General features: G+C 35.1%; 1 protein-coding gene across 1 annotated transcript; it reads right to left on the bottom strand.

Annotated features, from left to right (window-relative positions):
* Positions 1-781: 781 nt before the first annotated feature.
* Positions 782-3,918, bottom strand: LOC134846126 (uncharacterized). Its single transcript, XM_063863347.1, has 3 exons — positions 3,440-3,918; positions 2,223-2,350; positions 782-1,935 (listed from the first exon to the last, which is right to left on the bottom strand). Exons 1-3 carry the CDS (start codon positions 3,721-3,723, stop codon positions 1,007-1,009), a joined length of 1,341 nt encoding a protein of 446 aa, XP_063719417.1. The 5' UTR covers positions 3,724-3,918; the 3' UTR covers positions 782-1,006.
* Between the last annotated feature and the right edge of the window lie 7,956 nt (positions 3,919-11,874).

Here is an 11,874-nt window from a genome sequence, read left to right as displayed (position 1 = left end):
GCCATGAAAAAGGAGTCAGAAGTATCGAAAATTTCAGAATTGCTGTCGAAACAGCGGAAGACAAAATTAGAAAAGCGGAGTGTTTTTTTTTCAACAAGCGGCGAAAATTTGTATACGCAGCTACGCACCCGAGTTCGATATTCCGATGTTCGAAAGATAAGCATCAAGTGGTGAAGATGTTATCGAAGGAAAAATGCCGAGAAGATAGAAGTTATCGAAAATAAGAAGGTAAGCGTGATATCAGGGAAGCGAAAACCTATGGAATGTGTGACTTGAACAAACTAATTCACTCTTTCCCTCAGAACACACACTCGCATAACTTTTTTGCTGAACTATCGACGCAAAATAGGCTACTAAGACGATTTAATTTAGTCGTAACCTATTGGGCGGAAAAAGACATAAGCAAATCGAGTAGGTAAAAAATTTAACAAGCATAAAAAGCAAATTTTACTTGGGCCTGAAAATAACAATGCTAAAATATATATGTTGTAACAGAAAAGTATAATCGATAACTGAGTCACGGAGCCAGGAGAAAAGTTATTTACGGGAAAAAGTCTTATATCTGATGAGGAAATAAACGTTATGTATTTTTTTTTCAAACAACCTCGTACTATGTGGTCCTTAATTTTTGGGGAGGTGTTTTTAGCATGAGAGTCTAATTTGACAACTCCTTATATTTTGATAGACTTTTGGTAACATAGATAAGATGCCCGAAATTATATGCCTCAAAAAACTGCAAGCCAATGTAGACGTAAAACATGAAAATATTTTGAAAGCTGAGTTATAACAAGGCACCAGAGAGTACGCCTGCAATTTAAATAACAAAATAATTTAGCTTGAATCGAATTGAATTTTGGGCTGAACATCATCAGATCAGGATACAGTGATATAACAGACAATAGTCAAAAATACATTACTCGATGGATTTCGATTATAGAAATATTCAGTAACAAAATATCATTCTCTAGGTAGAATTAACTTTTACAATTTAATAAAAATTGCAAAATTATGACCCTGGTTTTGTCTCTGATATCAAAACTGAACCATCTTCCTCTAGTTGAACTGTCCACTTTTTGTATTCACATGGATATTTGAATCTCAATTCAGCTACTTTTGCTATGGCTTCCGAAATTGATCTAAACCCATCGATTTTACAGCTGACCTCCGCATAGTATCTGCTGAAGTTGGCCCCTTCTTCCGCGCCCAGCCAGAAAAAGTGCCTTTTCTTCTTAGTCTTCAATCTGTCACGTTCTTCAGTTTTCGCAAGTTCCTCCACATTCGAGGGCAAGTTTGCATAGTCATTTTCAATAAAGGACCAACAAAAAGAGCTCTGGTAGTAGAAAAATGGAAACGGAACCACGCGTTGGTTCAGACCAATTAAAAACAAACTAGGGTACTTAGCATGTACTGCAAATTCAAACATTGGACTTATAAATCCATCTTCTATTTTAAGTTCACAAGACTCTTTGTCTACAAATGGAAGATCGTACGTATAACCGGTACAAAAAATAACACTGTCAATTTTGGCGTCCAAAACCTGTCCACTTTCTAGAACAAATGAATGTGTATGCGCTTCATATTGTTGAACTAAAGCAATTTCTGAAACGTTTTTCTCTTTTCCGAAACAATCCTTTATCGTAGCCCCAGAAACATAAACATGTGATGCTTTCGGGATCAACTCAGTGCAAATGTCAATTCCTGACATTCCGTTTCCGATAATAAGAACTGTTTTTGCTTCGAAGTCTTTCGGGTCATCGTAGAACTTGCTGTGGATAACTTGACCTTTGAACTTTTCCAGTCCTGGTATCTCAATATACCTTGGGAATTTGAAGTGTCCAGTGCATATGAAAACGTAGTCAAACTCCTGTTCCTTCGATTCATTGGATCCTTCGGTAGAAGCTGTAACTAGCCATTTAGTCAATTCCACTGTTGCTGCTGAAAAAAACCAAACGATTTACACAAACACCATAAACATGCAAATGACATCAGAAAAAAAACTAAAAGTTTAACAGAATGAACTTTGATAAAAAAATACGAAAAATACAGTGCCATTTTTACATTAGAAAAAACTGTACATTAAAAAAACAATAATATTCGCACATAACAGATACAACTCTATTTAAGCCACTTAATGAGAACATATCTACAAATTTCAAAGGAGTGCGTTTATTTCAAAAATAGTATCTATGTTTTTGAATGATCTTACATCGTAATCTGCTTACTCGCTGCAGGCGATCGTCTCAAATTAGTCACTCTTGTGTTGAAGTGGATGAATCTATCAAGTTCAAAGTGAGTTGAGTAGCTGTCCAAATAGTGAGCCACATCTGAGTGGTGGACAAAAGACGACGACCTAATCAGATCAAAGATGTCCTAACTCTTCTTTTTCATTTAGAGCACAATTTGCAGAAATTCAGGTTTTAAAAGGAAGTTTATCGTAAACGAATTTTAAAACATGCTTGACGACTGGAAACAAAGTAACTTTTTTTGATAAGTGACTGAAGTTATTGCTTTACACAGAGGCGAGGCGGACATTCACACCATTTGCGATACAACCATGTGCCAGAAATCAGAATTTACAATTGAAGCGTAAAATTTTTACCGTAAAAGCAGCGACATATTTCTCATTTTACAAAAAAGAACAATCTAGCAATTCTCTAACCGCAATGACTCATAAAAGGTCACTTGACTAAATAAAACCAGGTGAATGGAACATTTTCGAGGAAATTAGAACAACTTTACTTCGTAGTTTATCGTAGTAGTCTGTCACAAATACAATTTTTTTCGAAATATCGCAACCAGAAAGAAACAAAATTTCAACCAAAACTTTAAATAAAGTGCTACTTGTTGCTTTTTATTAAAAGAAAAGAAAAATGCAAAGACAATATAAATTTCAAACAAACTTCCAAAATTTACAATTATTGTAAAAAGTGCTAAAATTATGGGCAAACTCCGTTTGTAAAAAAAAACAGACAAACGAAAGTCCTACCAAAATTCGATCGGACTTTTGTTTGATTAGACACAAATAAAAAATCCTGATCAATGTATCTCTATATAATGAGTAAACTCATTTAAATAAACAACTTAAATAAATTTAAATTTTCATTTAAATTTCAATATATTTAAGTAAATTATGAGTCCGCTCAATTTAAATGAAAAATTTTAATTTAAATTGAGCAATTCAAATTGAAAAAATAATGAAATTGCCCGAGCGGGATTCAATCCGACGCCAAAGTACACATTTTACATCAGTCAACTATTTTAACATTTCAGAGTTCCGCGGAAAAAAGCAAACAATCTGAATTTTCACGACAAAATTAGAAAAAATTTGATGAAAATAGACTAGCCAGAAAATATTGCTTCAATTTCTTAGTATTGCTTTCAAATTTTTAATTTTTATTTTATTAAATGGACATCACTGAATGAGAGGTAATGTTAAAACCTGTTATTGTCCCAATCATAGTCTGGATACTGCATGAAACACGTGGGCAGATTCGTGATCAAATTCTTATACATACTCGACTCAGGCAAAACTTCTTCGTTGATATTCGAATAGACATTATTCTTAGGAGTCGCTTTCGGTCGATATTGGTTCCATTCGCCTCCAACTGTGTTTGAAGCTTCGAAGCACGTGACTTTGATTCCGTTGTGGATCAATTGGGACGGGATTGTCCGGAGTACTGAAAGACCAGCTGCACCAGCTCCGATGACGCACACACGACTCATGAACTCTGAATAATAACTGTCAGTGACGTCCTTCTTTATTTTGAATAACTTCTACTTTTTTCCTATTTTTTTCCAGTGACTAATAATACATTCAATATGCCCCAAGTATCTGTACAACTAAACTGAAAACCACAGTTACAACGCCTAAGTTTTGAGGTGTTCGAGAAATAACAAATTGAACTGGACGGATTCTAATGGTATTTGAAACCAGTAAACCCGAGCTAAAACAAATTTGCACTGAAATTGTACAGATCTTTAACTCCTGTGTTATCTACACATCAAAAACTCACGGCTTGCAAAAGAAATCTAGCTTAATCATTAAGTTAGATTTCTTTTGCAAGCCGAGAGTTTTTGATATGTAGATAACACATAAGACTTGCAAAATTGAGGGTTTCAAAATTCAACCCACTTCCTCCCAACCCATGCAAAACCCATTCATGGCGTCAACAGTTGATTCACAAATACAAATTCTAAATGAAGACAACACTTACTGAGAATGTAATAACTTTTGATACTGTGCCGATTGAGTTAGGACCGAAGTGTATAACTCATAGAGTAATTTCGGATAGGGTACACCGTCTGCTCGTCACGCTATCTTATTTTCGGCCGGATAGATTCGTGCAACTTCTTAGTCTAATACCGATCCTAATCTTACTCTTATACTATCTAGTCTCAGGTTGTTTAACTAGTCTCTGCTAGGCTCAATAGATCTAGGGTATACTGGTTTATTGCGGCTGCTGAAGTACTCGGGAGAGTTCAACTAATTTCTAAGTTAAATTCAAATCTCTCTGGTGCTGAAATTACAAGTAATTTCAGCACTTACAAATAAGTGGATTGTTAGTCAGATGGATCATGATTGGTTAATATTAAATACTTTACATTGGTAAAATATCTAATTTATCCAATCATAAAATGTAGTTTAGATCAGGTTCCACCCATCCGGGTTTTACAGAGTTTTTTAGAATAGTTTTTCTGCAATTCGAAGGATGGATGATGGACGTTGGTATTTGGCGAACATCTTATTTCTTCTGGGTCTTCTTATTAGAGAAGTCCCAGATTCAATCGTTGTGTCTTCTCAAGACAACGACTGGGTTTTCGCAACAAACTCAAATCTGATTTCAGAATGGTTGGCTATGTCAGGTTTTTCTGTTTCATTGATGAGAACTTCTTTGTGTTTTGATCTTGTCTAGGAATGGCGTGGAGATTGTGCGTGGAGGGGATGCCTGGTTACTCGGATCTGTACGTATACTTGAACATCGAGGTGGTCATTGGTCTAGTTCAATGAAGTCCTTTTCTGCGAAGTCAAGTCGTACTCTAAATCCTTTGAGTTGTGATTGTGAGCGGCATATTGATTGTAGTTGGCCATTCTTTCTCGAGTGTAGTGAGGTCGTTTTGTCTTTGGATGTTCGTCCTTGGTGTTGTATTCTGATCTATGTATTGCATAATGTAATTTACATTTTATAAAACTTTTATTAGTTTAATATTTTTTAATTATGATTTTAGTTAGTTGTTTTCACAAAAGCTTTTTGTTTTAGTTCAGTTATTTTGAAGAGTTACTCACCCTTGAGTAGCTCTTATTAAAAATAGGAGTGTGGTCACAAAGCGTGGATGTAGCACGGTGGGTTAGGCCGGCTATAGAGCATGCTCAGGACGTCCTTCCTGGTGGGTTAGGCCAGGAGTGGGAGTATGATTGCATGCGGTTTTTGTGAGAGGTCCTGTCATGTGACAACGTTTTATGTTGGGTTTGTTGTGGTTTTTCTTATGTTTTGTTGGTTGTGTCCTTTTTTCAAAAATCAAATTGTTTGTGGTATGGGTTTGTCTTTCGACTTTTTTGTGTTTTATTATTTCTTTCTTAGACTTTATAATAGTCTTCAAAAGAATAAATTATCCAGTTTTAAACTGGGTTAATCCGGTTTGGGTACCGTTGGTTTCCTTTTTCTTAGTCATGCTGTTATGCTATGTGTTGTGGTGTTTAGTAAGCTGCATTGGTTAGTTTTGTTTAGTATATAATTCCTTTCCAACCGGGTTAAAGGAAAGTTTGAAACTTGTTATCGTATGTTAGAGTTGTTGAGTTGTGAAAGCTTGAAACTGAAATTCATTATTTAAACAATTCTTCGTGGGCGAGCTGTGCGAGTTTGGATAGAATTCTTGTGCGAGTGAATGGAAATATCAAAAGGTTAGTACTGCATTTGCTTCTTATTAATTTACTACATAGAATTTCAATTTTACTGCTAGTTGTTGGGGAAAATTAAGTTACAAATTTTCATCATTATTAGATTTACTGCTTGTGGGGGAAAAATTTATAAATTAAATTACTGCATTGGTATTATATTTATTTAATTGTTGGTGCAAAAATTTAATAGGGTTTTAAACAGTTTTGAAGAAGTTTGCTATTTTTTATTTTTCTTTTGTGAATTTTTCAGATGATCGTTGGATGAAGGCTAAAATTCTAAAGAAAACATGGATAAAGAATGGTGAGTTTCTAATATTTAAATTAGTTAGTAATATGTATAATTCAAACTTACCTGTTAGTCGTCGGGGAAGAAACCGTGGGGGAAGATGTCGTGGATGAGATCTGAAGTTGTTAGTAATTTAGCTAAAATGCGGATGATATTTTTAGTTTGAAGCAGTGGCCAAAGCAATTGAAGTGCTTTAATGTTGGTTAGTTCTTCAGTGCCAACTGCAAATTCATAGGGTGTGTTTTGGATTAGATTATATAATTTGTGATTGAATTTAGTGTTATGGATGAATTCTAAAATGGGGATTTCTATAGGTTGTACAAACTCGTGTGGGATAAGGAAGGGTCGGGATTCTTCTGCGTTGAAGGTCTTGGTGATTGGACAAAAAATGTACATTTGGGTTATGGGATCATAATTTCGAAGAATACCATGAAGGTTAGTATCTTTAATACAATATGTGAAGTTAAGAAAGAATGGTGAGGTGTATTTGGAATTGATGAATTGAAAACGATGGTGTGGTTGTCTGGAGGGAGTGTGTAGGTCAAAGTGATTTTGGATGAAACGATAATAAGTATATGTGTGTGTTTGTTTAGTGCGCAACATAATATCGTGTGAGCAGTGCAAATCTCTTTCATGTGGTGCAAGGAAATGAAAGGTTAGTGAAAATATTTGGAAGCGTTCTTTAAAACTTTCGTAGGCTTGTGTGTCTGTTAGTGCTTCTGAAATAATGTGGTCAAACTTGCGATCGAAGATATTTAGTGTAAATACATATGGTGTTTTAATGAAAAATTTCTCGGTGATTTGTGGGTTAGCGAAGCGATCGTCGTCTAAGAATTGATCTTGGTTAGCTCTGATGATGTTATGATCGTAATATTCTAGTGTATATTCATTAGCTCGGGGTGCAGTGTGTGTTTTTAGTGATTTTTTATATCCAATGTAGGTAAATTGTCTAGATGTTAGTGGTGTAGTGAGTCGATATAGCATGTCCTTATTTCGTTCTATATCGATGTGAGTGTTAGATCCGGGTTTTACAGAGTTTTTTAGAATAGTTTTTCTGCAATTCGAAGGATGGATGATGGACGTTGGTATTTGGCGAACATCTTATTTCTTCTGGGTCTTCTTATTAGAGAAGTCCCAGATTCAATCGTTGTGTCTTCTCAAGACAACGACTGGGTTTTCGCAACAAACTCAAATCTGATTTCAGAATGGTTGGCTATGTCAGGTTTTTCTGTTTCATTGATGAGAACTTCTTTGTGTTTTGATCTTGTCTAGGAATGGCGTGGAGATTGTGCGTGGAGGGGATGCCTGGTTACTCGGATCTGTACGTATACTTGAACATCGAGGTGGTCATTGGTCTAGTTCAATGAAGTCCTTTTCTGCGAAGTCAAGTCGTACTCTAAATCCTTTGAGTTGTGATTGTGAGCTGCATATTGATTGTAGTTGGCCATTCTTTCTCGAGTGTAGTGAGGTCGTTTTGTCTTTGGATGTTCGTCCTTGGTGTTGTATTCTGATCTATGTATTGCATAATGTAATTTACATTTTATAAAACTTTTATTAGTTTAATATTTTTTAATTATGATTTTAGTTAGTTGTTTTCACAAAAGCTTTTTGTTTTAGTTCAGTTATTTTGAAGAGTTACTCACCCTTGAGTAGCTCTTATTAAAAATAGGAGTGTGGTCACAAAGCGTGGATGTAGCACGGTGGGTAAGGCCGGCTATAGAGCATGCTCAGGACGTCCTTCCTGGTGGGTTAGGCCAGGAGTGGGAGTATGATTGCATGCGGTTTTTGTGAGAGGTCCTGTTATGTGACAACGTTTTATGTTGGGTTTGTTGTGGTTTTTCTTATGTTTTGTTGGTTGTGTCCTTTTTTCAAAAATCAAATTGTTTGTGGTATGGGTTTGTCTTTCGACTTTTTTGTGTTTTATTATTTCTTTCTTAGACTTTATAATAGTCTTCAAAAGAATAAATTATCCAGTTTTAAACTGGGTTAATCCGGTTTGGGTACCGTTGGTTTCCTTTTTCTTAGTCATGCTGTTATGCTATGTGTTGTGGTGTTTAGTAAGCTGCATTGGTTAGTTTTGTTTAGTATATAATTCCTTTCCAACCGGGTTAAAGGAAAGTTTGAAACTTGTTATCGTATGTTAGAGTTGTTGAGTTGTGAAAGCTTGAAACTGAAATTCATTATTTAAACAATTCTTCGTGGGCGAGCTGTGCGAGTTTGGATAGAATTCTTGTGCGAGTTAATGGAAATATCAAAAGGTTAGTACTGCATTTGCTTCTTATTAATTTACTACATAGAATTTCAATTTTACTGCTAGTTGTTGGGGAAAATTGAGTTACAAATTTTCATCATTATTAGATTTACTGCTTGTGGGGGAAAAATTTATAAATTAAATTACTGCATTGGTATTATATTTATTTAATTGTTGGTGCAAAAATTTAATAGGGTTTTAAACAGTTTTGAAGAAGTTTGCTATTTTTTATTTTTCTTTTGTGAATTTTTCAGATGATCGTTGGATGAAGGCTAAAATTCTAAAGAAAACATGGATAAAGAATGGTGAGTTTCTAATATTTAAATTAGTTAGTAATATGTATAATTCATACTTACCTGTTAGTCGTCGGGGAAGAAACCGTGGGGGAAGATGTCGTGGATGAGATCTGAAGTTGTTAGTAATTTAGCTAAAATGCGGATGATATTTTTAGTTTGAAGCAGTGGCCAAAGCAATTGAAGTGCTTTAATGTTGGTTAGTTCTTCAGTGCCAACTGCAAATTCATAGGGTGTGTTTTGGATTAGATTATATAATTTGTGATTGAATTTAGTGTTATGGATGAATTCTAAAATGGGGATTTCTATAGGTTGTACAAACTCGTGTGGGATAAGGAAGGGTCGGGATTCTTCTGCGTTGAAGGTCTTGGTGATTGGACAAAAAATGTACATTTGGGTTATGGGATCATAATTTCGAAGAATACCATGAAGGTTAGTATCTTTAATACAATATGTGAAGTTAAGAAAGAATGGTGAGGTGTATTTGGAATTGATGAATTGAAAACGATGGTGTGGTTGTCTGGAGGGAGTGTGTAGGTCAAAGTGATTTTGGATGAAACGATAATAAGTATATGTGTGTGTTTGTTTAGTGCGCAACATAATATCGTGTGAGCAGTGCAAATCTCTTTCATGTGGTGCAAGGAAATGAAAGGTTAGTGAAAATATTTGGAAGCGTTCTTTAAAACTTTCGTAGGCTTGTGTGTCTGTTAGTGCTTCTGAAATAATGTGGTCAAACTTGCGATCGAAGATATTTAGTGTAAATACATATGGTGTTTTAATGAAAAATTTCTCGGTGATTTGTGGGTTAGCGAAGCGATCGTCGTCTAAGAATTGATCTTGGTTAGCTCTGATGATGTTATGATCGTAATATTCTAGTGTATATTCATTAGCTCGGGGTGCAGTGTGTGTTTTTAGTGATTTTTTATATCCAATGTAGGTAAATTGTCTAGATGTTAGTGGTGTAGTGAGTCGATATAGCATGTCCTTATTTCGTTCTATATCGATGTGAGTGTTAGATCCGGGTTTTACAGAGTTTTTTAGAATAGTTTTTCTGCAATTCGAAGGATGGATGATGGACGTTGGTATTTGGCGAACATCTTATTTCTTCTGGGTCTTCTTATTAGAGAAGTCCCAGATTCAATCGTTGTGTCTTCTCAAGACAACGACTGGGTTTTCGCAACAAACTCAAATCTGATTTCAGAATGGTTGGCTATGTCAGGTTTTTCTGTTTCATTGATGAGAACTTCTTTGTGTTTTGATCTTGTCTAGGAATGGCGTGGAGATTGTGCGTGGAGGGGATGCCTGGTTACTCGGATCTGTACGTATACTTGAACATCGAGGTGGTCATTGGTCTAGTTCAATGAAGTCCTTTTCTGCGAAGTCAAGTCGTACTCTAAATCCTTTGAGTTGTGATTGTGAGCTGCATATTGATTGTAGTTGGCCATTCTTTCTCGAGTGTAGTGAGGTCGTTTTGTCTTTGGATGTTCGTCCTTGGTGTTGTATTCTGATCTATGTATTGCATAATGTAATTTACATTTTATAAAACTTTTATTAGTTTAATATTTTTTAATTATGATTTTAGTTAGTTGTTTTCACAAAAGCTTTTTGTTTTAGTTCAGTTATTTTGAAGAGTTACTCACCCTTGAGTAGCTCTTATTAAAAATAGGAGTGTGGTCACAAAGCGTGGATGTAGCACGGTGGGTTAGGCCGGCTATAGAGCATGCTCAGGACGTCCTTCCTGGTGGGTTAGGCCAGGAGTGGGAGTATGATTGCATGCGGTTTTTGTGAGAGGTCCTGTTATGTGACAACGTTTTATGTTGGGTTTGTTGTGGTTTTTCTTATGTTTTGTTGGTTGTGTCCTTTTTTCAAAAATCAAATTGTTTGTGGTATGGGTTTGTCTTTCGACTTTTTTGTGTTTTATTATTTCTTTCTTAGACTTTATAATAGTCTTCAAAAGAATAAATTATCCAGTTTTAAACTGGGTTAATCCGGTTTGGGTACCGTTGGTTTCCTTTTTCTTAGTCATGCTGTTATGCTATGTGTTGTGGTGTTTAGTAAGCTGCATTGGTTAGTTTTGTTTAGTATATAATTCCTTTCCAACCGGGTTAAAGGAAAGTTTGAAACTTGTTATCGTATGTTAGAGTTGTTGAGTTGTGAAAGCTTGAAACTGAAATTCATTATTTAAACAATTCTTCGTGGGCGAGCTGTGCGAGTTTGGATAGAATTCTTGTGCGAGTGAATGGAAATATCAAAAGGTTAGTACTGCATTTGCTTCTTATTAATTTACTACATAGAATTTCAATTTTACTGCTAGTTGTTGGGGAAAATTGAGTTACAAATTTTCATCATTATTAGATTTACTGCTTGTGGGGGAAAAATTTATAAATTAAATTACTGCATTGGTATTATATTTATTTAATTGTTGGTGCAAAAATTCAATAGGGTTTTAAACAGTTTTGAAGAAGTTTGCTATTTTTTATTTTTCTTTTGTGAATTTTTCAGATGATCGTTGGATGAAGGCTAAAATTCTAAAGAAAACATGGATAAAGAATGGTGAGTTTCTAATATTTAAATTAGTTAGTAATATGTATAATTCATACTTACCTGTTAGTCGTCGGGGAAGAAACCGTGGGGGAAGATGTCGTGGATGAGATCTGAAGTTGTTAGTAATTTAGCTAAAATGCGGATGATATTTTTAGTTTGAAGCAGTGGCCAAAGCAATTGAAGTGCTTTAATGTTGGTTAGTTCTTCAGTGCCAACTGCAAATTCATAGGGTGTGTTTTGGATTAGATTATATAATTTGTGATTGAATTTAGTGTTATGGATGAATTCTAAAATGGGGATTTCTATAGGTTGTACAAACTCGTGTGGGATAAGGAAGGGTCGGGATTCTTCTGCGTTGAAGGTCTTGGTGATTGGACAAAAAATGTACATTTGGGTTATGGGATCATAATTTCGAAGAATACCATGAAGGTTAGTATCTTTAATACAATATGTGAAGTTAAGAAAGAATGGTGAGGTGTATTTGGAATTGATGAATTGAAAACGATGGTGTGGTTGTCTGGAGGGAGTGTGTAGGTCAAAGTGATTTTGGATGAAACGATAATAAGTATATGTGTGTGTTTGTTTAGTGCGCAACATAATATCG

This window comes from Symsagittifera roscoffensis, chromosome 5 (assembly GCF_963678635.1).
Source record: "Symsagittifera roscoffensis chromosome 5, txSymRosc1.1, whole genome shotgun sequence".
Classification (NCBI taxonomy): Eukaryota; Metazoa; Xenacoelomorpha; order Acoela; family Convolutidae; genus Symsagittifera; species Symsagittifera roscoffensis.
This window is presented reverse-complemented; position numbering and strand designations above follow the sequence as displayed.